The sequence below is a fragment of the Procambarus clarkii genome, chromosome 79, assembly GCF_040958095.1.
Source record: "Procambarus clarkii isolate CNS0578487 chromosome 79, FALCON_Pclarkii_2.0, whole genome shotgun sequence".
NCBI lineage: Eukaryota > Metazoa > Arthropoda > Malacostraca > Decapoda > Cambaridae > Procambarus > Procambarus clarkii.
In genome coordinates, this window is record NC_091228.1 from 12,455,972 (window position 1) to 12,482,508 (window position 26,537).

A 26,537-nucleotide genomic window follows, 5' to 3' on the forward strand; every position below is an offset into this window, starting at 1 on the left:
TCACGTTTCGTTTTTAAAGATGCAATTTTATTTTATTTGTAATTAATTTTTAAGGCTACACTGCTAAAATTTTGTCCCACGTCTTAGAATTGTGTATTTACTTACATAAAATGTGAAAAATACTGACATTTTAATTTCATGTTCAGAAGAAAAGTCTGGAAAGGACCCCGAGTGTGAACAGCTTGCGGGCCGAGCTCAACACCAATACTGCTATCAATGTATAACAACTAAATAGCTAATTCAATATACTGGGATGGTGGGTGCTAGTTAATCATCTTCCCGTCCCAAATATGACCAGCTATTGGGTCTGTAACACTGTTGGTAGAATGTGTAACGTGGAATGATGGCATTAACCTTATTTTCTCCCCCTCCATTAATAAATCTAAAACAATAATATGTTCCAGGTTTGGTATGCCATATGAAGAGGGGCATTGTTACGAACCCGGATCCAGCGTCCGAGCACGGAGCAGTGACAACCATGCCATCTGTGGGTCAGCTCCCGAAACCCCCGCCAAACGGACGACGACACCTGGTGAGGACAGCGTGTATCAGCTACGAGAGCCAGTTTCCAGTCCCGTTCAGCACTCTACACCGCCGCCACTGACCTCTGGTGAGGTGGTGCTCCGACGACAGCGCCATCTATGGACTGGATACGTCAGGTGTTTGTGCCCGAGCCCGTAAGTGAGGTGTTTTAGTGTCCCAGTTATTGATGACGTGTCTGCTTACAGAGCCGACCTGGGACTGCTGTGATGGAAGTGGAGTCAGTCTACCCGAGGCAGCCAGTCTCCATACCTTGAACCTTGCTGCAGCTGTTGTGACGTCGTCCCCCCGGAAGAACACTGTGGTGTGTTAGCCTGCCAGTGGAGTGGCAGTAAAAGGATTTACCTGGGACCGACGGTTGGAGACGATCATCCACTGGGGTACTGAAGACAGGAGAGTGATTTGAGGTGTCACACGAGGCTCCTGTCTAGGGCGTTCCCCTTTGATCGTTCGTGGAGGGGCCGTACCAGCCTTGTTGGCTCAGAACCTGCCAGCAGACCAGCTGGACATGTGGTTGACGGCCTCCACGGCGGTGCCCCCAGTGGACCCGTGTTTTGGCTGACCTGTGGCCAGGGTAGGCTCAACTTCTTTGGAGAATTAATTGTGAGGCCACGAAGAAAGCACCAAGGATTCGGCACCGAGAGTTATGGCACCAGCGTCTTCAGCAGAAGACATCGATTGTGGATTAATCCCCTTGTAAAGTGTTAATACCCCTCCCCCTTGTGCACTCTTTTATTTTATATATTTAATCGGTGATGGTGAAAATTATAATATTAAGTTCTTAGCGTTCTTTCCCTACTCCCTTTAAGTTACTTGCGTCACAGATCTCATCCCTTGATAGCCACTACTGGCTTGGGAACGGATACATATATCTTCCTCTAACAACATCAGAGTAAGGACCCCGTTGCGTCCCGAGAGGGCCGTAACAGGCATTAAGACTGATAATGTTTTGCAGGTGTTGGTGTGGTATACCCGTCAAGATGGGGAGGTTGTGGCGGACTCGAGGGAGCTGGAGGTGGACAAGTGCCTCAGTAACACCGTAGACCTCACTTGGTCAGCCTCTCGCGTACAACCTGGGGAACAAGCCTCTCTGTCCCTCTCCTCAGAGCCAGACTCTGTGTGTAGCCTGGGTAAGTAAAGCACGCCAAGGCTGACTTAGACCTGCTTGAGGGAAACGTGTGCTGAGAAAATCTGATGCTCATTCAAGCAGGACAAGCAAATTTTGTTGTTATTCTAGTACAGTAAGAAAATTGTATTCTTATTTTACCATACTATATATTTATATTCATATGCCAGCCCAGACACTAACATAAAGCTTTATTATTTCCTAAACCCAGGAGTGGTAGACAGAAGCACAGAGCTGCTGGCAGTAAACCCTGACCCCATTTCCCTGGAAGCAGTGTTTAACTTTGCTGGAAGTTTTGATGTGGGACGATGGCCCGGCTCTCAGATCGACGACTATAAATACTGTGAAAGAAAGAGGAGAGAAAGGATAGCGAGTGCGAAACCTGAAAGCTCTAATATAGGTTGGTTCAAATTTGTTATGGTTCAGTATAACAGTGTTGCCATGTTATGGTTCAGTATAACAGTGTTACCATGTTATGGTTCAGTATAACAGTGTTGACATGTTATGGTTCAGTATAACAGTGTTGACATGTTATGGTTCAGTATAACAGTGTTGCCATGTTATGGTTCAGTATACCAGTGTTACCATGTTATGGTTCAGTATAACAGTGTTGCCATGTTATGGTTCAGTATAAGTGTTGCCATGTTATGGTTCAGTATAAGTGTTGCCATGTTATGGTTCAGTATACCAGTGTTACCATGTTATGGTTCAGTATAACAGTGTTGCCATGTTATGGTTCAGTATAAGTGTTGCCATGTTATGGTTCAGTATAAGTGTTGCCATGTTATGGTTCAGTATAACAGTGTTGCCATGTTATGGTTCAGTATAACAGTGTTGCCATGTTATGGTTCAGTATAACAGTGTTGCCATGTTATGGTTCAGTATAACAGTGTTTCCATGGAGAAAGAAAGAAAGATGGACCCTTGACAAGCCGTCGGCTTTCTGGCCCCATCAAGACCACTTGAGATAGAAGCCCTCGGATAAATTTAAGTAAATTTACTTCCTTTTAAAGTATACTAACAGACTAGTCTCAATATTTTTTTTACATTTTGCGGAATCATTTTATAATAATTTTATAAACCAAATAATCATTTATTATTTTCTTTTCTTAAAAAAGCTTTCTCAAATTAAGAAATTTGAGAAATTTCAAATTTTCTCAAATTAACACCATTGAACGAGAATTTCTTCAGGTATCTTACAATAATGTTGCAATAATTAAATGTGTATTGTCTAACAAGAAGCTGATCCTTTGGAGGAGGTTGGTCGTAAGGTTAGTGCCGGTAATGCACCCTTTGTGTTACTAGAGGCGGTACCCAGCAGTACCCGGGTGGACCCCGTGCCTAGACCAGTAGCACTCCCTCACAGGTCTCCCACCACAACCCCCAAACACTCCAAATATCACCAATCACCGTCCAAAGTTGTGCGAGATTAACCTCAAGTCTATGGCTTCCATCCTTGGATAGACAAATACTTTCTCTTTCATATATAGCTAGGGGAACCCCTGGTCTCTGTTCAGCCCATCCTTCTAAAGTGAAAGTTCTTATGAACAAATCCCCCCTCCCCGCTCAGCTCGTTGTCGCCGTGTGGGGGCTTAGTGGGCGGCTGCCGGAGTGTGATGCTCCTTGGGACAGTCCTCTGTCCTTTTCTAGCCTTGTGCTCCTGCTGCCGTCCTCTCCAATTCTGCTGGGCATCTTTTCCTTTTCCTTCTGTTTCGTTTTTCTCCCCCCTCTTCTCCTATCTGCTTGCCGTTTCCTGCCGACCTTTTGCTCGTTCTGGTTCTTCCCTTGGACTTCTTCTATTTTGACGCCTGGGTGCTTGAGGAGGCATACTCATGCACCCGTAGAACTGCAGTACCCGACGTCGAGAGCGAGGGGAACCTTTTATTGTCAATCCCCACTTCGTCACTGAACCCGATCTCGACGGACTGTCGGTTTCTTAAGGTGGCGTTTGTGGGGCGTATACTCGCGACGCACCCCTAGGAGGCCCCGACAAGATCGGCGATAGCTTCTTGTTGGGTGTCCTGCCTCTAATTGTGGCTCCATGGTGGGTGTGGGGGCACATTCGTGAGTGAATTCTTCTTTTCGTCAAGATGATTACCCCTGCTTCGGCTTCTTCTGGTTTACCTTCTCAGGCTCGTGGGGTGGGCGACCAAGCCCCCGAGTCAGTCCGTATTGGAAGACCGGGCTCTATAGCCTCCGCTGCATTGGGCCCCGACCTTGCTCCTCCTTTGGCCTCTCTGACTCCTTCCTCTGGCTCCCCTCCCTCCTCTGTGGTTGGGTCGAGCCCCAAGCCCCCAGTGGTGACTACCTCGTCCCCTGGCGCGGCTCCTTCTCTAGTTGTAACTACTGTGCCTTTTAACCCCTCTCTCTCTGGGGGTTCTCACCGCCGTCCTCGTCACGGCCGCCCTCGCTCGATTCCTTCCAGTTCTGCTTCCTATCAAGCCTTGTTTGGTCCCGCTTCGTGGGCCAAATATTTTGATCTCCTCCCTCTTGAATCTGCGCCTCCTGACGATTTCTCCCTCCATCGACATCTCATTGATTCCGTGGATGCCTCCATTACTTTCAACCCCACTCGTCTCGGTACACGTGTCGTTGCTGCTCCTTCTCAGGATGCTGCTTCCCGCTTGGCTGCCTTATCCTGCCTTGGCGAGACCCCCGTTCGGGTCTCGAAGAACGCTCAGTTGAATGCCAGTGTTGGCACTATTTTGCTCCCGCCCCATGTTGCGACCGGTGTTCGGGACCTGCGCGACTGCCACGACGATATTCGACATATCCTCGCTGCCCAGGGCCATTCTATTCTCCAGGTGGACACGTTTACTCGTCCCCCTCGTGGTAGTCGCCGTCAACCCCTCCGGGTTGTGAAGATTACCTTTGATGGTAGGACCCTTCCACCCTCTGTCATTCTTGCTGGTGCCAGGTGCTCTGTCCAGGAGTACATTCCTTCTCCTCGGCTCTGCAACAAGTGCTGGAGGTTTGGGCATGGTGCCCTCCGCTGCTCCGGGACTGTCTCTCTCTGTCCTTTGTGTGGTGGCGAAGGTCACTCTAAGTCGGAGTGCGCTTCTCCCCAGGCTCGTTGCCTCAACTGCGGTGAGGCCCATCGTACCTTCTCCCGTGCGTGTGTCCATTACAAGCTTGAGGCAGCCGTCCTCAACTTGAAGCACCGGGAGCGTTTATCTTTTCCTGAGGCGAGGCGCCAGGTTCGCCGGCTCCCGCCTTATGCTAATATCTCTTATGCTCGCGTGTTGCGCTCTTCCTCTCCTCGTCCTTCCCGCCTTCCTCAGACTCACAACCGTTTCCGGGCCTTGGACCCTGATGCGCCCACTGCCCCCTCCTCTGTCCCTTTGGGTTCTCTCCCGAAGGATCCTCCTTCTGGTCCTCTGTCTGGGGTTCCCCTTCCTTGTACCCGGTCTGTCGTGTCTTCTGTGTCTTCTTCCTCGTCCCCCTCCGATCCTCCTTCCCATCCTCTTCCTCCATCTATCGGCTCTCCCCACCGCCTGTCGGTGCGGGCGGATGTCCATCGCTCTCCTAACGGCCGTCGTGTGTGCTCTCGTTCGGCTTCTCCTGTTGAGACACTGGAATCCGTTGCCCGGTACGTAGTTGCTGGGACACCGGTCTCTTTAAGTCAGAAGCGTAAGCCTGGCTCCTCTCCTTCCTCTTCCCCGGCGGGTAAGAAGGCTTCGCTTTCTTCCTCAGCTCCTCCTTCTGGCTCTGTTGCTCCTTCCCCTCCCGTTTCAGTGCTTGCGCCCCCTGTTCCTGCTATGGAGGTTTCTTTGGCCCCTTCTTCCCTTTCGGTTGCTGCTCTTGCTGGGGTGCGCTCCCCTCTTTCTACTCCCCCTCTTCCTGCTGCTGTCCTTGACTGCTCCTCTCCGTTGTCTCCTCCTCCTCCTCCTCCTCCTCCGGACCCTGCCCGCTCACCTCTGATCTGTTCTCCCGTTTCCTTCCCTCCGTCTTTGCTCAGTTTACCCATGCCCCCTAACCCTGACTTTGCTGACCCTGATCCCGACCCTGATATTCTTTAACGTGCTCTGTTGGTCTTTCGCCTTTGTTTCTTCCTTGTTCTCTGTTTTTGTCCTTTCTCTTCTCGTCGTTGTCCATTCTTCAATGGAACGTTCGAGGTTATTACGCCAATTTCCTCGAACTCCAACTTCTGGTTTCGCGGTTTTCGCCCCTTTGTGTCTGTCTCCAGGAGCCAATGCTTGGTGCTCGTCCTGGTCGTTTTCGTGGCTATTCCTTTCTCTCCCCCCCCCCCAGCCATTGCTGGGGCTTCTAATTCTTCTGCTCTCTTGATTCGGGCTGATGTTCCCTTTGTTCCTTTACTTTTTCCTTCGCCTCTCCATTGTTCTGCTGCTCGTATCTTTGTGGGGAAATGGTACAGAGTTTGTTCCATTTATCTCCCCCCGAGTGTCCCGCTCTCTCTTCCTGATTTGAAACACCTCCTAGACTCCTTGCCGGAGCCTGTGCTCCTGCTGGGTGACTTCAATTGTCGTCATTCTCTTTGGGGTGACGTTCTGACGAATACCCGGGGTCGCCTCCTTGAGCCGTTTCTCCTCTCTTCTTCCCTGTCTCTTCTGAATTCTGGTGAGCCCACTCATTTGGACTCTCGAACTCGCACCCTTTCTTGTCTTGATCTTTCTCTCTGCTCTTCTTCTCTTTACTTAGATTTCACGTGGCAGGTTCTTGATGACCTCCATGGAAGTGATCATTTCCCCATCCTTGTTTCCTTTTTCTCTTTTCGCCCTTCCCTCTCTTTCCCTAGGTGGCAGTTTGCTAAGGCGGACTGGACCCTATTTTCCCTCAGTGCTACTCTCTCTGACCTCTCCCTTCTGCCCCTCTCTCGCGCTCTCCTCCTTTTTCATGACACTGTCTTCGACGCTGCCCTCCGCTCTATTCCTCGCTCTTCCTCTCGGGGTCCACGGAAGTGCGTTCCCTGGTGGAATGCGGACTGTGCTCGGGCTGTCCGCTGTAAGCGTGCAGCCTGGAAGAAGCACCGCCGTAGGCAGACGACCGATTCTTTTCTTTTCTTTCGGAAAGCGAGTGCGGTGGCCCGTAGGGCCATCCGTATGGCTAAACGTGAATGTTGGGCATCTTATGTCTCAACAATTACGTCCGAAACACCTCTGGCCCAGATCTGGAAGCGCATCCGCAAGATAGCGGGTAAGTTCGTTCCCGATGTTTCACCGGTCCTTCACCTCCATGATACTCTTGTGGCGGACCCGTTGCAGGTCGCTTCCGAACTGGGTTCCCACTTTTCTTCTGTTAGCTCTGGTCTTCATCTTCCCCAATCTTTCCTTCTTCGTAAACCTGTCCTTGAGTCTCGTCCTTTAGATTTCTGCACTCATCTTCAGCTTCCCTATAATGATCCCTTCTCTCTCTCTGAACTTCGGTCTGCGCTGGCCCTGTGCGGTTCTACGGCGGCGGGCTCCGATGGTATTCATTATGAGATGCTTCGCCATCTCCCTCCGAGCACGTCTCAGTATTTACTGAGTCTGTATAATCGGATCTGGGAGTCGTCGTCAGTCCCTGAGGACTGGCTCGATGCCGTTGTCCTCCCTGTTCGCAAACCGGGGTCTCTGGGTACTTCCCCTAAGGACTTTCGCCCTATTGCTCTCACAAGTTGTGTCTGCAAACTCTTTGAACGTATGGTTAACGTTCGTCTGATGTGGTTCCTGGAACACCATCACCTCCTCTCCCCTTCTCAATTTGGTTTCCGCAAGTGCCGCAGCACGACAGATGTCCTGGTAAACTTGGAGGTCTATATTCGTACTGCTTTTGCTGCGAAGACCTCCGTTGTTGCCGTCCTTTTTGACCTAGAAAAGGCTTACGACACCACTTGGCGTTATCATATCCTATCTCAACTTCATTCTTTTGGCCTTCGTGGTCATCTCCCTCTCTTTCTCCGCAGCTTCCTCTCTCGTCGTTCCTTTCGGGTGCGCCTTGGTACCGCTCTCTCTCCCTCTTTTCAGCAATACGAAGGTGTGCCCCAGGGTAGTGTTCTGAGCACTACTCTTTTTCTGGTTGCCCTCAATGGTCTTCTTTCCTCTCTTCCTTCTGGTGTCTTCTCCGCTCTCTATGTCGATGATCTTACCCTTTGTTGTCAGGGTGATGATTCGCCTCTCCTTCAACGCCGGCTTCAACTTGCAATTGATGCCGTGTCGTCTTGGGCCACAGGTCATGGCTTCAAGTTCTCTACTTCTAAGACTTGTGCCATGACTTTTACGCGGAAACGGGTTGTTCTTCGTCCCTCTTTGTCACTTTATGGTCATCCCCTTGAATACAAAGATTCCGCAAAGCTTTTGGGGTTATTCCTTGACACTCGTTTGTCTTGGTCTCCCCATATCTCTTACCTCCGTGTTGAGTGCTCTAAGGCCCTTACCCTCCTTCGGGTCTTGTCCCATACTTCTTGGGAGGCAGATAGGCACACTCTCCTTGCTTTACATTCCTCTCTCGTCCTGTCTAAGCTCGATTATGGTTGCCCTGCTTACTCGTCTGCTTCTCCTTCTACTCTTCGCCGTCTTGATGCTTTGCACCATACTGGGTTGCGCCTCAGTTCTGATGCCTTTCGTTCGACTCCCATCCTTAGCTTGTATGTTGACACTGGCTTCCTGTCTCTTCAGGACCGCCGTGATCGCTACTGTCTTCGCTATCTTGCGCGGTCCTTGCAACATCCTTCCTCTCGCCTCTGTCGTGCTTTAACTTTTACCCCTCCTGCGGTTCCTGTTCCTCTTCACCACCTCCCTCTTTCTGTCCGGTTATCTCGCCTACAGGATTCTCTTTCCGTTCGTATTTCTGATGTTTCTCCTCGTGTTGTTCCTTCTTTGCCCCCGTGGAGGGTCCCTCTTCCGCGGTTTTGTACATCCTTGACCCGTATCACTAAAGCTTTTACCCCCTCCTACGGTTCTAAAACGCCTTTTCCTCGAGCACTTTTCTTCTCACTCCCGCTCCGTTTCTGTCTTCACCGATGGGTCTAAGTCAGCGGACGGTGTTGGCTACTCGTTTTTTTTTCCTGATCGCACTTATATGTGTCGCTTGCCTCCGGAGACTAGCATCTTTACAGCGGAACTTTATGCTATTCTCTATGCTCTTCGTCTCCTGCTTTCTCGTTGTCAGTCTTCCTTTGTGGTTGTTGTTGACTCTCGTAGTGCCCTCATGGCTCTCGGGTCCTTTAATCCGGTTCATCCAGTAGTTGTCGAGATCCAGCATTGGCTGTTTCTCGTTCACAGTAAATTTAAGTCGGTTGAGTTTTGTTGGGTTCCCAGCCATATTGGTGTGTCTTTAAATGAGCGTGCGGATGCTGCTGCCAAGGAAGCTGTCCGCTCTTGTCCCATCTCTCGCAAAGGCATTCCGTATTCCGACTTTTACCCGGTTATCCATTCCTCAGTCCTTACCCGTTGGCAGGCTTCTTGGTTGTCTGTTACTGGTAACAAGCTACGTACTCTTAAATGTTGTGTTTCCTCGTGGCCGTCCTCCTTCCACCGTAACCGGCGGTGGGAAACAGCTCTGGCGAGGTTGCGTATTGGCCATACTCGCTTAACCCATGGTCACTTGATGGAGCGCCGCCCTGCTCCTTATTGTCCTAGTTGCATTGTCCCCCTTACGGTCGTGCATGTCCTTCTTGAATGTCCTGACTTCCAGGACGAGCGTGTGTCTTGCTTTCCGACCGCCCACTTTTGATATCGTTCGCCTTATGCGTTTTTGTTCTCGTATTGGCATCCTTGGTGATATTTAGCGCCCTCTGATTATTTTGCGTATTTGATGGTGCTACATAGCCTTCCCGGTTTGGTGCCTTCTTTTGATAATTACTTACTTATGAACAAATCCACAAGGGCCGTGATGAGGATTCGAACTTTCGACTGGGATGATCCCAGACGCCGCCTTAGTCGACTAGGCCACGACACGGTCAAAAGAATTGCAACCGGGAATTCCATTGAATTCACACGGATCCTGCAGCCTCTCCGAGACGCAAATCAGGGTTTTACACAATTCCCCATGCAGTGATTGATGGATATATATTATTAATAGGAACGTTATCACCACAGACAAAAATCAGAAGACACAGTTTACATTTACAATGCACAAACAACCGGGCTCCTTTAAGGAGCATATAATCTCCTCACACAACCAGACCATCACCAGAGAAATCTTTCAAGCAACACAGAAATTATCGACAGGTACAACAACAACAGGAGACTCGACATCAGCGAGGCACTGCACATCAAAAACTCAAACCCAGCAATTAACAGCCAGTTAACACATAACAACGTTCTACCTACTTCAAGACCCCGAACCAACATAGTATAACAAGAAGATAGAACATGCAATAAACTATTATACCCATTGTGCCTTGATACAAATAGATGCAAATATACATACAAATTCAAGATACATATAGTAAATACACACACACACACACACACGCATACACACAGCGTGGCGTCCACCTTTATTCAAACACAAAACGAAGTTAGAAAAGGTTCAGAGGTATGCCACCAGGCTAGTCCCCAAGGAATGAGAGGAGAAAGAGAGTACACCGAGAGGAATGAGCTATGGGGAAAAATTACTGGAACTGAACCTCATGACACTGGAAGGCAGACGAGTTAGGGGAGACATAATCACGATCTACCAAATTTTCAGAGGAATTGACACAGTAGATAAAAATAAACTGTTTAGTATGGATTGTACATGAACAAGGGGACACAGGTAGAAACTGAGTACCCAAATGCGCCACAGGGATGTTAGAAAGAACTTTTTCAATGTCAGAGTAGTTAACAAATGGAATGCATTAGGCAGTGATGTGGTGGAGGCTGATTCCATACACAGTTTCAAATTTTGATATGATAGAGCCCAATAGACATGACAAGGTAGGAGAGAGCGATAGCGGCAGAAGCAAGGAAAAAGTGCATGGCGAGAGGAGAAAACCAGGAAATCACAGCCCCTAACACAATATCACCAGACGTGAGAGGGGGAACCCACAATAAGCAGCCCAGTAACACCAGAGGGGAGGGCTACTCTACCACCCTCCTCTTCAAAGAAAACCCCCCCTACCCTGAACCCTCCCTGACCCTACTCAAATGCTCTGTCAGCCCTCCCTCCCTCCTAACCCCATACCTTCCCAGGTACTCCTTCCCTTCTCTCCTCATTCCTTCCCTTCTACTCCCTTCTCCACTTCCACCATATCCACCTTCCCCCCTTTCCCTCCCTGTCCCCTGTCCCCCTTCATCCCATTCCCTCCCAGTCTCCCTTTCACTTGACCCCCCCCACACCTCACCCCAGTATCCTCTGAGACTCTTATCCACCTCACAAATCCTCTCACTTATGAAACAGCTTCCCCCATCAGCAGAACACTCACAAAGAAGGGGACATGAGAATGAACAGAAGAAAGTGAGTCTCAAGACAATGTACACTAACATATATGGAATTACAAATAAATCATATGAACTTAGAGAATAGGAACAAGAAGAAAACTCAGGCATAATAGCACTCACAGAAACAAAGTTAACGAAAACCATAACAAATGCAGTGTTTCCACAGGAGAACTATGTAGTGAGGAAAGAGAGAGAAGGAAGGGGAGGTGGTGTAGCTCTGCTGGTAAGAAAAGGCCGGAGTTTTGAGGAGATGGTTATTTAAGGCTATGAAGATTTCTGTGACTACATAACAGGTACTATAACAATTGGAGGACAAAAAATTATAGTCATAGTCATATATAACCCATCACTAAATGACAGAAAACCCAGAAAGGACTATGATAGAAACAACATGGCCACCATAAACATAATAGAGAGAGAGAGCAGCTTCTGTCGCTAGCAGGAATGGATCTGGACTACTAATCATGCGAGACTTCAACCACGGGAAGATAGACTTGGAGAGCAAAGTCCCACATGGGGAGCTAAGCTGCTGGATGTGGCAACAAGTAACTTTCGAAGCCAACACATCAAGGGACCGACACGAATGAGAGGGGAAGATGAACCAGCCATGCTTGATTTGATATTTACACTAAATGAGTGGGATATTAGGGAAGTTTCGTTGGAAACACCCTTGAGAATGAGTGATCACAGTGTATTGATCTTTGAGTACTTGGTAGAGCTAGGCTTCTCTCACTCAGTACTTTGTCCAACCATACTGGAAAACACTGGCGAGGTTCATCTTGTACGTGGGCCAGCCCACTGACAGTCTCACGAGGTGCCTATACCCCACGACCACTCTCCGGCCACTTCCTGGCAGAGAACCTCAGCCCACACGCTGATCGGGGCCACTTAAACAGTCGATACAGGGGTAGTGAACCTCTGGCAAAAGCCTCTAGCGTCTGGCTAGCAGCGCTTCCCAACAGGCACCCTCACTGTCGTCCGTTTCTCCCCTAAGCCGGTCCCGGGGTACGCAAATCTCTTCCTGTTCTACTTAAACATCAGTCGACACACACTGCTTTATATCGGCGGCGGTTTACTTAGTCGTCTTGCAGGACTAAGTCGAGAGAACGTTGGCTGCAGTGGAGAGTTATACATGAAGGAGTGGAGAGTTATACATGAAGGAGTGGTGAGTTATACATGAAGGTGTGTAGAGTTATACATGAAGGTGTGGAGAGTTATACATGAAGGTGTGGTGAGTTATACATGAAGGTGTGGAGAGTTATACATGAAGGTGTGGAGAGTTATACATGAAGGTGTGGTGAGTTATACATGAAGGTGTGGAGAGTTATACATGAAGGTGTGTAGAGTTATACATAAAGGTGTGGTGAGTGATACATGAAGATGTGGAAAGTAATACATGAAGGTGTGGAGAGTTATACATGAAGGTGTAGAGAGTTATACATGAAGGTGTGGTGAGTTATATATGAAGGTGTGAAGAGTTATACATGAAGATGTGGAGAGTAATACATGTAGGTGTAAAAAGTTATACATGTAGGTGTGGAGAGTTTTACATGAAGGTGTGGAGAGTTATACATGAAGGTGTGGAGAGATATACATGAAGGTGTGGAGAGTTATACATGAAGGTGTGGAGAGTGATACATGAAGATGTGGAGAGTTATACAGAAAGGTGTGGAGAGTTATACATGAAGGTGTGGAGAGTTATACATGAAGGTGTGGAGAGTAATACATGAAGGTGTGGTGAGTTATATATGAAGGTGTGGAGAGTTATACATGAAGATGTGGAGAGTAATACATGTAGGTGTAAAAAGTTATACATGTAGGTGTGGAGAGTTATACATGAAGGTGTGGTGAGTTATACATGAAGGTGTGGTGAGTTATACATGAAGGTGTGGAGAGTTATACATGAAGGTGTGGTGAGTTTACATGAAGGTGTGGAGAGTTATACATGAAGGTGTGGAGAGTTATACATGAAGGTGTGGTGAGATATACATGAAGGTGTGTAGAGTTATACATGAAGGTGTGTAGAGTTATACATGAAGGTGTGTAGAGTTATACATGAAGGTGTGTAGAGTTATACATGAAAGTGTGGTGAGTTATACATGAAGGTGAGGAGAGTTATACATGAAGGTGTGGAGAGTTATACATGAAGGTGTGGAGAGTTATACATGAAGGTGTGGAGAGTTATACATAAAGGTGTGGTGAGTGATACATGAAGATGTGGACAGTAATACATGAAGGTGTGGAGAGTTATACATGAAGGTGTGGAGAGTTATACATGAAGGTGTGGAGAGTAATACATGAAGTTGTGGAGAGTGATACATGAAGATGTGGAAAGTAATACATGAAGGTGTGGAGAGTTATACATGAACGTGTGGTGAGTTATATATGAAGGTGTGAAGAGTTATACATGAAGATGTGGAGAGTAATACATGTAGGTGTGGAAAGTTATACATGTAGGTGTGGAGAGTTTTACATGAAGGTGTGGAGAGTTATACATGAAGGTGTGGAGAGTTATACATGAAGGTGTGGAGAGTTATGCATGAAGGTGTGGAGAGTGATACATGAAGATGTGGAGAGTTATACATGAAGGTGTGGAGGGTTATACATGAAGGTGAGTAGAGTTATACATGAAGGTGTAGAGAGTTATACATGAAGGTGTGGTGAGTTATATATGAAGGTGTGAAGAGTTATACATGAAGATGTGGAGAGTAATACATGTAGGTGTAAAAAGTTATACATGTAGGTGTGGAGAGTTTTACATGAAGGTGTGGAGAGTTATACATGAAGGTGTGGAGAGATATACATGAAGGTGTGGAGAGTTATACATGAAGGTGTGGAGAGTGATACATGAAGATGTGGAGAGTTATACAGAAAGGTGTGGAGAGTTATACATGAAGGTGTGGAGAGTTATACATGAAGGTGTGGAGAGTAATACATGAAGGTGTGGTGAGTTATATATGAAGGTGTGGAGAGTTATACATGAAGATGTGGAGAGTAATACATGTAGGTGTAAAAAGTTATACATGTAGGTGTGGAGAGTTATACATGAAGGTGTGGTGAGTTATACATGAAGGTGTGGTGAGTTATACATGAAGGTGTGGAGAGTTATACATGAAGGTGTGGTGAGTTTACATGAAGGTGTGGAGAGTTATACATGAAGGTGTGGAGAGTTATACATGAAGGTGTGGTGAGATATACATGAAGGTGTGTAGAGTTATACATGAAGGTGTGTAGAGTTATACATGAAGGTGTGTAGAGTTATACATGAAGGTGTGTAGAGTTATACATGAAAGTGTGGTGAGTTATACATGAAGGTGAGGAGAGTTATACATGAAGGTGTGGAGAGTTATACATGAAGGTGTGGAGAGTTATACATGAAGGTGTGGAGAGTTATACATAAAGGTGTGGTGAGTGATACATGAAGATGTGGACAGTAATACATGAAGGTGTGGAGAGTTATACATGAAGGTGTGGAGAGTTATACATGAAGGTGTGGAGAGTAATACATGAAGTTGTGGAGAGTGATACATGAAGATGTGGAAAGTAATACATGAAGGTGTGGAGAGTTATACATGAACGTGTGGTGAGTTATATATGAAGGTGTGAAGAGTTATACATGAAGATGTGGAGAGTAATACATGTAGGTGTGGAAAGTTATACATGTAGGTGTGGAGAGTTTTACATGAAGGTGTGGAGAGTTATACATGAAGGTGTGGAGAGTTATACATGAAGGTGTGGAGAGTTATGCATGAAGGTGTGGAGAGTGATACATGAAGATGTGGAGAGTTATACATGAAGGTGTGGAGGGTTATACATGAAGGTGAGTAGAGTTATACATGAAGGTGTGGAGAGTAATGCATGAAGGTGTGGAGAGTGATACATGAAGATGTGGAGAGTAATACATGAAGGTGTGGAGAGGTATACATGAACGTGTGGAGAGTAATACATGAAGGTGTGGAGAGTTATACATGTAGGTGTGGAGAGTTATACATGAAGGTGTGGATAGTTATACATGAAGGTGTGGAGAGTTATACATGAAGGTGTGGTGAGTTATACATGAAGGTGTGGTGAGTTATACATGAAGGTGTGGAGAGTTATACATGAAGGTGTGGTGAGTTTACATGAAGGTGTGGAGAGTTATACATGAAGGTGTGGAAAGTTATACATGAAGGTGTGGTGAGATATACATGAAGGTGTGTAGAGTTATACATGAAGGTGTGTAGAGTTATAAATGAAGGTGTGTAGAGTTATACATGAAGGTGTGTAGAGTTATACATGAAGGTGTGGTGAGTTATACATGAAGGTGAGGAGAGTTATACATGAAGGTGTGGAGAGTTATACATGAAGGTGTGGAGAGCTATACATGAAGGTGTGGAGAGTTATACATGAAGGTGTGGAGAGTTATACATGAAGGTGTGGAGAGTTATACATGAAGGTGTGGAGAGTTATACATAAAGGTGTGGTGAGTTATACATGAAGGTGTGGAGAGTTATACATGAAGGTGTGTAGAGTTATACATAACGGTGTGGTGAGTGAAACATGAAGATGTGGAGAGTAATACATGCAGGTGTGGAGAGTTATACATGAAGGTGTGGAGAGTTATACATGAAGGTGTGGAGAGTAATACATGAAGGTGTGGAGAGTGATATATGAAGATGTGGAGAGTAATAGATGAAGGTGTGGAGAGTTATACAAGAAGATGTGGTGAGTTATGTATGAAGGTGTGAAGAGTTATACATGAAGATGTGGAGAGTAATTCAAGTAGGTGTGGAAAGTTATACATGTAGGTGTGGAGAGTTTTACATGAAGGTGTGGAGAGTTATACATGAAGGTGTGGAGAGTTATACATGAAGGTGAGGAGAGTTATACATGAAGGTGTTGAGAGTGATACATGAAGATGTGGAGAGTTATACATGAAGGTGTGGAGAGTTATACATGAAGGTGTTGAGAGTGATACATGAAGATGTGGAGAGTTATACATGAAGGTGTGGAGAGTTATACATGAAGGTGTGGTGAGTAATACATGAAGGTGTGGAGAGTGATACATGAAGATGTGGAGAGTAATACATGAAGGTGTGGAGAATTATACATGAAGGTGTGGAGAGTAATACATGAAGGTGTGGAGAGTTATACATGTAGGTGTGGAGAGTTATACATGAAGGTGTGGAGAGTTATACATGAAGGTGTGGAGAGTTATACATGAAGGTGTGGTGAGTTATACATGAAGGTGTGGTGAGTTATACATGAAGGTGTGGAGAGTTATACATGAAGGTGTGGTGAGTTTACATGAAGGTGTGGAGAGTTATACATGAAGGTGTGGAGAGTTATACTTGAAGGTGTGGTGAGATATACATGAAGGTGTGGAGAGTTATACATGAAGGTGTGTAGAGTTATACATGAAGGTGTGTAGAGTTATACATGAAGGTGTGTAGAGTTATACATGAAGGTGTGGTGAGTTGTACATGAAGGTGAGGAGAGTTATACATGAAGGTGTGGAGAGTTATACATGAAGGTGTGGAGAGTTATACATGAAGGTGTGGAGAGTTATGCATGAAGGTGTGGAGAGTGATACATGAAGATGTGGAGAGTTATACATGAAGGTGTGGAGAATTATACATGAAGGTGTGGAGAGTAATACATGAAGGTGTGGAGAGTTATACATGTAGGTGTGGAGAGTTATACATGAAGGTGTGGAGAGTTATACATGAAGGTGTGGAGAGTTATACATGAAGGTGTGGAGAGTTATACATGAAGGTGTGGTGAGTTATACATGAAGGTGTGGAGAGTTATACATGAAGGTGTGGAGAGTTATACATGAAGGTGTGGAGAGTTATACATGAAGGTGTGGAGAGTGATACATGAAGGTGTGTAGAGTTATACATGAAGGTGTGGTGAGTTATACATGAAGGTGTGGAGAGTTATACATGAAGGTGTGGAGAGTAATACATGAAGGTGTGGAGAGTAATACATGAAGGTGTGGAGAGTGATACATGAAGATGTGGAGAGTAAGACATGAAGGTGTGGAGAGTTATGCATGAAGGTGTGGTGAGTTATATATGAAGGTGTGAAGAGTTATACATGAAGATGTGGAGAGTAATACATGTAGGTGTGGAAAGTTATACATGTAGGTGTGGAGAGTTTTACATGAAGGTGTGGAGAGTTATACATGAAGGTGTGGAGAGTTATACATAAAGGTGTGGAGAGTGATACATGAAGATGTGGAGAGTAATACATGAAGGTGTGGAGAGTTATACATGAAGGTGTGGTGAGTTATATATGAAGGTGTGAAGAGTTATACATGAAGATGTGGAGAGTAATACATGTAGGTGTGGAAAGTTATACATGTAGGTGTGGAGAGTTTTACATGAAATGTGGAGAGTTATACATGAAGGTGTGGAGAGTTATACATGAAGGTGTGGAGAGTTATGCATGAAGGTGTGGAGAGTGATACATGAAGATGTGGAGAGTAATACATGAAGGTGTGGAGAGTTATACATGAAGGTGTGGAGAGTAATACATGAAGGTGTGGAGAGTTATACATGTAGGTGTGGAGAGTTATACATGAAGGTGTGGAGAGTTATACATGAAGGTGTGGAGAGTTATACATGAAGGTGTGGTGAGTTATACATGAAGGTGTGTAGAGTTATACATGAAAGTGTGGTGAGTTATACATGAAGGTGAGGAGAGTTATACATGAAGGTGTTGAGAGTTATACATGAAGGTGTGGAGAGTTATACATGAAGGTGTGGAGAATTATACATAAAGGTGTGGAGAGTTATACATGAAGGTGTGGAGAGTTATACATGAAGGTGTGGTGAGTTATACATGAAGGTGTGGAGAGTTATACATGAAGGTGTGTAGAGTTATACATAAAGGTGTGGTGAGTGATACATGAAGATGTGGAGAGTAATACATGAAGGTGTGGAGAGTTATACATGAAGGTGTGGAGAGTTATACATGAAGGTGTGGAGAGTAATACAAGAAGGTGTGGAGAGTCATACATGAAGATGTGGAGAGTAATACATGAAGGTGTGGAGAGTTATACATGAAGGTGTGGTGAGTTATATATGAAGGTGTGAAGAGTTATACATGAAGATGTGGAGAGTAATACATGTAGGTGTGGAAAGTTATACATGTAGGTGTGGAGAGTTATGCATGAAGGTGTGGAGAGTGATACATGAAGGTGTGTAGAGTTATACATGAAGGTGTGGTGAGTTATACATGAAGGTGAGGAGAGTTATACATGAAGGTGTGGAGAGTTTTACATGAAGGTGTGGAGAGTTTTACATGAAGGTGTGGAGAGTTATACATGAAGGTGTGGAGAGTTATACATGAAGGTGTGGAGAGTGATACATGAAGATGTGGAGAGTAATACATGAAGGTGTGGAGAGTTATACATGAAGGTGTGGTGAGTTATATATGAAGGTGTGAAGAGTTATACATGAAGATGTGGAGAGTAATACATGTAGGTGTGGAAAGTTATACATGTAGGTGTGGAGAGTTATGCATGAAGGTGTGGAGAGTGATACATGAAGATGTGGAGAGTAATACATGAAGATGTGGAGAGTTATACATGAAGGTGTGGAGAGTAATTCATGAAGGTGTGTAGAGTTATACATGAAGGTGTGTAGAGTTATACATGAAGGTGTGGTGAGTTATACATGAAGGTGAGGAGAGTTATACATGAAGGTGTGGAGAGTTATACATGAAGGTGTGGAGAGTTATACATGAAGGTGTGGAGAGTTATACATGAAGGTGTGGAGAGTTATACATGAAGGTGTGGAGAGTTATACATGAAGGTGTGGAGAGTTATACATGAAGGTGTGGAGAGTTATACATGAAGGTGTGTAGAGTTATACATAAAGGTGTGGTGAGTGATACATGAAGATGTGGAGAGTAATACATGAAGGTGTGGAGAGTTATACATGAAGGTGTGGAGAGTTATACATGAAGGTGTGGAGAGTAATACATGAAGGTGTGGAGAGTGATATATGAAGATGTGGAGAGTTATACATGAAGGTGTGGAGAGTTATACATGAAGGTGTGGAGAGTAATACATGAAGGTGTGGAGAGTGATATATGAAGATGTGGAGAGTAATACATGAAGGTGTGGAGAGTTATACATGAAGGTGTGGTGAGTTATGTATGAAGGTGTGAAGAGTTATACATGAAGATGTGGAGAGTAATACAAGTAGGTGTGGAAAGTTATACATGTAGGTGTGGAGAGTTTTACATGAAGGTGTGGAGAGTTATACATGAAGGTGTGGAGAGTTATACATGAAGGTGAGGAGAGTTATACATGAAGGTGTTGAGAGTGATACATGAAGATGTGGAGAGTTATACATGAAGGTGTGGAGAGTTATACATGAAGGTGTGGAGAGTTATACATGAAGGTGTGGAGAGTAATACATGAAGGTGTGGAGAGTGATACATGAAGATGTGGAGAGTATTACAAGAAGGTGTGGAGAATTATACATGAAGGTGTGGAGAGTAATACATGAAAGTGTGGAGAGTTATACATGTAGGTGTTGAGAGTTATACATGAAGGTGTGGAGAGTTATACATGAAGGTGTGGAGAGTTATACATGAAGGTGTGGTGAGTTATACATGAAGGTGTGGTGAGTTATACATGAAGGTGTGGAGAGTTATACATGAAGGTGTGGTGAGTTTACATGAAGGTGTGGAGGGTTATACATGAAGGTGTGGAGAGTTATACTTGAAGGTGTGGTGAGATATACATGAAGGTGTGTAGAGTTATACATGAAGGTGTGTAGAGTTATACATGAAGGTGTGTAGAGTTATACATGAAGGTGTGTAGAGTTATACATGAAGGTGTGTTGAGTTATACATGAAGGTGTGGAGAGTTATACATGAAGGTGAGGAGAGTTATACATGAAGGTGTGGAGAGTTATACATGAAGGTGTGTAGAGTTATACATGAAGGTGTGGTGAGTTATACATGAAGATGTGGAGAGTTATACATGAAGGTGAGGAGAGTTATACATGAAGGTGTGGAGAGTTATACATGAAGGTGAGGAGAGTTATACATGAAGGTGAGGAGAGTTATACATGAAGGTGTGTAGAGTTATACATGAAGGTGTGTAGAGTTATACATGAAGGTGTGGTGAGTTATACATGAAGGTGTGGAGAGTTATACATGAAGGTGTGTTGAGTTATACATGAAGGTGTGGTGAGTTATACATGAAGGTGAGGAGAGTTATACATGAAGGTGTGGAGAGTTTTACATGAAGGTGTGGAGAGTTATACATGAAGGTGTGGAGAGTTATACATGAAGGTGTGGAGAGTTATACATGAAGGTGAGGAGAGTTATACATGAAGGTGAGGAGAGTTATACATGAAGGTGTGGAGAGTTATACATGAAGGTGAGGAGAGTTATACATGAAGGTGAGGAGAGTTTTACATGAAGGTGAGGAGAGTTATACATGAAGGTGTGGAGAGTTATACATGAAGGTGAGGAGAGTTATACATGAAGGTGAGGAGAGTTATACATGAAGGTGTGGAGAGTTATACATGAAGGTGTGGAGAGTTATACATGAAGGTGTGGAGAGTTATACATGAAGGTGTGGAGAGTTATTCATGAAGGTGTGGAGAGTTATACATGAAGGTGTGGAGAGTTATACATGAAGGTGAGGAGAGTTATACATGAAGGTGAGGAGAGTTATACATGAAGGTGTGGAGAGTTATACATGAAGGTGAGGAGAGTTATACATGAAGGTGAGGAGAGTTATACATGAAGGTGAGGAGAGTTATACATGAAGGTGTGGAGAGTTATACATGAAGGTGAGGAGAGTTATACATGAAGGTGTGGAGAGTTATACATGAAGGTGTGGAGAGTTATACATGAAGGTGAGGAGAGTTATACATGAAGGTGAGGAGAGTTATACATGAAGGTGTGGAGAGTTATACATGAAGGTGAGGAGAGTTATACATGATTAACGTTGATCCGTTATCTGCATTTTTTGGCAAATAAATCTTCCTAACTTTTGCTCACGTTAAAGCTGTTAAATAATTTGTTCCAAATATATTATAAGGTGCAGTCCTATACATAATTGTTGACTCATTAGGTGCTGGGTGGAGTTAGTTATCATGGACCAGAGCTCTCAGTTGACTCACTAGGTACTGGGTGGAGTTAGTTATCATGGACCAGAGCTCTCAGTTGACTCACTAGGTGCTGGGTGGAGTTAGTTATCATGGACCAGAGCTCTCACATGACTCACTAGGTGCTGGGTAGAGTTAGTTATCATGGAACAGAGTTCTCAGTTGACTCACTAGGTGCTGGGTGGAGTTAGTTATCATGGACCAGAGCTCTCACTTGACTCACTAAGTGCTGGGTGGAGTTAGTTTACAGAGTTTACAGTCTCCGTGGTGTAGTGGTAAGACACTCGCCTGGCGTTCCGCGAGCGCTATGTCATGGGTTCGTATCCTGGCCGGGGAGGATTTACTGGGCGCAATTCCTTAACTGTAGCCTCTGTTTAACGCAACAGTAAAATGTGTACTTGGATGAAAACACGATTCTTCGCGGCAGGGGATCGTATTCCAGGGACCATAGGATTAAGGACTTGCCCGAAACGCTACGCGTACTAGTGGCTGTACAAAAATGTAACAACTCTTGTATATATCTCAAAAAAAAAAAAAAAAAAAAAGTTACCATGGACCAGAGCTCTCAGTTGACTCACTAGGTGCTGGGTGGAGTTAGTTATCATGGACCAGAGCTCTCAGTTGACTCACTAGGTGCTGGGTGGAGTTAGTTATCATGGACCAGAGCTCTCAGATGACTCACTAGGTGCTGGGTGGAGTTAGTTATCATGGACCAGAGCTCTCAGTTGACTCACAAGGTGCTGGGTGGAGTTAGTTATCATGGGCCAGAACTCTCAGTTGACTCACTAGGTGCTGGGTGGAGTTAGTTATCATGGACCAGAGCTCTCAGTTGACTCACTAGGTACTGGGTGGAGTTAGTTATCATGGACCAGAGCTCTCAGTTGACTCACTAGGTGCTGGGTGGAGTTAGTTGTCATGGACCATAGCTCTCAGTTGACTCACTAGGTGCTGGGTGGAGTTAGTTATCATGGACTAGAGCTCTCAGTTGACTCACTAGGTGCTGGGTGGAGTTAGTTATCATGGACCAGAGCTCTCAGTTGACTCACTAGGTGCTGGGTGGAGTTAGTTATCATGGACCAGAGCTCTCAGTTGACTCACTAGGTGCTGGGTGGAGTTAGTTATTATAGACCAGAGCTCTCAGTTGACTCACTTGGTGCTGGGTGGAGTTAGTTATCATGGACCAGAGCTCTCATTTGCTTATATGATGTACAATATTTTTAATATATTGTACATCATATGATGCTCATATGATGTACAATAAAATTTATATATTTTATAAATTTCACTATCAATTCATTAAATTTTTTAACTCTACAGAATTTGCAACAATAGACCCAGAAAGATATCACTACTATAGTGAATACGTCGACGCTCTCCACATGTTTGACGTGAGTTATTATTGTCATTTATTGTGAGTTACCACACTATCAGTGTGTGTCTCACTATCAGTGTGTGTCTCACACTATCAGTGTGTGTCTCACTATCAGTGTGTGTCTCACTATCAGTGTGTGTTTCACACTATCAGTGTGTCTCACACTATCAGTGTGTGTCTCACACTATCAGTGTGTGTCTCACACTATCAGTGTGTGTCTCACACTATCAGTGTGTGTCTCACACTATCAGTGTGTGTCTTACACTATCAGTGTGTGTCTCACACTATCAGTGTGTGTCTCACACTATCAGTGTGTGTCACACTATCAGTGTGTGTCACACTATCAGTGTGTGTCACACTATCAGTGTGTGTCACACTATCAGTGTGTGTCACACTATCAGTGTGTGTCACACTATCAGTGTGTGTCACACTATCAGTGTGCCTTACACTATCAGTGTGTCTCACACTATCAGTGAGTCTCACACTATCAGTGTGTCTCACACTATCAGTGACACACTATCAGTGTGTCTTACACTATCAGTGTGTCTCACACTATCAGTGAGTCTCACACTAGCAGTGTGTCTCACACTATCAGTGACACACTGTCAGTGTGAGTCTCACACTATCAGTGTGAGTCTCACTATCAGTGTGAGTCTCACTCTATCAGTGTGTCTCATACTATCAGTGAGTCTCACACTATCAGTGTGTGTCACACTATCAGTGTGTGTCACACTATCAGTGTGTCTCACACTATCAGTGAGTCTCACACTGTCACTGTGTCTCACACTATTAGTAAGTCTCACACTATCAGTGAGTCTCACACTATAAGTGTGCCTCACACTATCAGTGACACACTATCAGTGTGTCTTACACTATAAGTGTGTTTCACACTATCAGTGTGAGTCTCACATTGTCAGTGTGAGTCTCACACTATCAGTGTGTCCAACACTATAAGTGTGTCACACACTATCAGTGTGAGTCTCCCACTGTCAGTGTGTGTCACACTATAAGTGTGTTTCACACTATCAGTGTGAGTCTCCCACTGTCAGTGTGTCTCACACTGCTCTCATCCCCCTAGCAACACGCCTTAGAGGTTGCTAGGGCTAGGTAACCCATCCTCTTGTTCAGATAGCACCTTTTGTAACCATGAGCACAATAGAATAAAACTTGACATACTAGGCAATTAGCGAGTAGAATATGGTACTATTCATTACACTGTATAATGGTAAAGTAAATAGTAAATAATAATACCATTCGCATTATAGTCCGAAAAATGAAGGTAAAAAACAAACTATATATTGCTAGTAAAGCTCCCTTATGCACTATATTAGACCTCATACAACGTGAGTTAGGCCTAGGGAGGTTAGGTTACGTGAGTTTGTCTTCACAACAAAAATCGGAAATTTTTTCCGGTTTTTCTAATTCAAAAGTACCGATTTCTACTTCCTAACTGCGGTGTACGACGGTATATGTACTATGGTCGCTATCGTTACTATACAACGGAAACAGGAGGATTGACTGGGATAGGTCGTATAGTGGTAGTTCATTCTCTACCTCCCTCAGGTACCTCATTAAATCCCGTTTAATGACAATATGTTTGCCAGCTCCTGGACCCATGATGTACATACCTGCCAAGTTGTCTGCCGGCGGCCTGGCGGAATGTGGTCAACTTTAATTAACCTTTTCGCATTTCAGAAGTTTTAGGTCAGGAGTTTTAGGTTAGGTGTTACCTGCCGTCCTGTTCTGTAATGGCGACTTGGTTGGTCTCTGTTGTGGTCGAGTTGACGAGTTTTCACTGGTGGGTCTCTGGTATGGTCGAGTTGACCAGTTTTCTCTGGTGTGGTTGAGTGGACCCGTTTTCTCTGGTATGGTCGAGTTGACCAGTTCTCTCTGGTGGGTCTCTGGTGTGGTCGAGTTGACCAGTTCTCTCTGGTGGGTCTCTAGTGTGGTCGAGTTGACCAGTTCTCTCTGGTGGGTCTCAGGTGTGGTCGAGTTGACCAATTCTCTCTAGCGGGTCTCTGGTGTATCCGACGGTCTTGACGTATGGGTGTTTGTATTAATGATATGACATTTGTGATCAGATGGATGTTGTCATGTATGTGTTCTTGTTGCAAGATTTCAATGACAGTTCTCGAATCTGTGTGTATGATAACATGTTGTTGGTGCTCAGCAAGAGCATGTTCCAAAGCCTTTTGAATGGCTAGCATCTCTGTTTGAGAAGTTGAACACCCGTTTGAGAGTTTCCATCTAACTACAAACTTTCCTGCCTTAACTGCAGCTCCGGTTTCTTGTCCCTGCTGGTCTACTGATCCATCTGTGAAGTAAATGATGCTTTCAGATGCCAAGTTTGATTCTATATTCATCTGTGCAATGATGCATAGACGATGAGGATTAGTCTAGTTCTTTATTTACTTAAAGAGTCATAATCTTTGTCTGGTGCCAGTGATTCCCATGGGGCTGCAAGACGAGGTCTGCGTGTATTTCGTGCTATCCCTTTCTAATTCTATTTATAATTTTGAATGTATTGCATGGAGAGTCCACCTGTTTTTTTTTAAAGCTCTTTTATCCAAAGTAACTTCTCTAGTGATAATATATTTGAGTGAACTGATTATTAGTCTAGTCAATATCTAGGTCAGCATGCAGGCAGCAGGCCCTTTTACCATTATTTCAACCCATGTTAGTTTAGTTTCTAGTCTTAGGTTCTGTATTTTAGTCCATCTGGGAGTCCCTGTTATGACTCGCATTGCATCAATTTGAATACCCTCAACCATTGCCCACTGACCAGGAGAAAGGGTGAGTAAGGCAAGCGCTGCATAATCAACTATGGAATGAACGGTGTGTATGTTAAACATTATTAACACTCTGTGTCTCGCTCCTGGATGGGGCCCTGTGATTATTTTCATTATATTCAGTCGTGATTTTGGTTTCTCCTTCAGACATTAAATTTGCTTGTTGAATGGTTTTTAGAACCAATTTATTCTCCGAGATATTGATATTGTGTAACCCCTTAAGATTAATGTCTTGAATGCGTAGGTGACTCCTGATTATTGCCACCCAGTCTCATTGCTTTAGATTTATGTGCAGATATTTTTTGCCCAAAAATGCAGCATTCAAATGTTACTTTATCTAGCGTCATTTGGACTTTATTCAAAAGAGAAGGACCTGTGACGACTAATGATACATCAGCATAGCTTAGGAATTTAACCCTTTCTGGAAATGTCAGGGAAGCGAGGTTTTTCATAAGGATGTTAATGACTAGCACTGAGTCTGTAACTCCTCCTTGTGGAGTCCCATTCTCATGCAACTGGTAATCTGACACTTGGCCTTGCAGGTTTACTCTGGCATACCTTTCAGGAAATTTTGAATCAAGGCAGTTTTCCTCCGACACTTTTTTTTTTAACATCTATAAAATTGATTGCGGACTTGCAAGTTCGAATCCTTTCACTAAATATACGGAGATTATTATAGCAGAACCTGAGTTAACTGTTCCTAGTAATGTTGCTATGCCGTTGGCAGTACCTACTGCTCTAGTGAAGTCAAATATGTACTAATGCAGACCTCCAGTTTTCCACAGAAGCCTATTTAAGACCTTCAGTCCTGCAACATGATGATAATGGGTCTATAATTGCCAGGTTCTTTTGGCTTAGGAAACGGAATTATGTCTCCTTTCTTCTAAGAGGTCGGTAGTTTACCCCAGATGCATCTATAGCGTCCAATATGGCTTATTCTCCAGCGGGAGAACCTTCTTGTTTGGTGAAGGGAGTGCCTCATTCGTTGAATCTAGCTATGTTCTCATGATTGGCTGTCAACCTCTCATGATTTACTTGTTCTGACCGTTGCAGTACGCTGATGTTTAAGCTGCTCTCTCTGGAAATTGGAGAGGAAGTGTCTCAGCCTCTTGTAATGGTTGAATATATGTCTGTGGTCGGAATGGTCACACTGATATGGCTTTAATCTGGCCTCATGTCTCTCCAAGACTATTATGTTCATTTAGAATTTGACACCACTCAAACTATCTTT

At 44.7% G+C, this 26,537-nt stretch overlaps 1 protein-coding gene across 1 annotated transcript in view; it reads left to right on the forward strand.

The window, feature by feature from the left end:
- The first annotated feature begins 478 nt into the window (after positions 1–478).
- LOC123752824 (alpha-2-macroglobulin-like) overlaps positions 479–26,537 on the forward strand; it is an 89,303-nt gene continuing 63,244 nt past the window's right edge. The window contains exons 1-4 of the mRNA XM_069314670.1: positions 479–532; positions 1,496–1,670; positions 1,878–2,066; positions 22,463–22,533. Of these exons, the coding sequence (XP_069170771.1) occupies positions 479–532; positions 1,496–1,670; positions 1,878–2,066; positions 22,463–22,533 (489 nt within the window). The remainder of the gene's footprint in view (positions 533–1,495; positions 1,671–1,877; positions 2,067–22,462; positions 22,534–26,537) is intronic.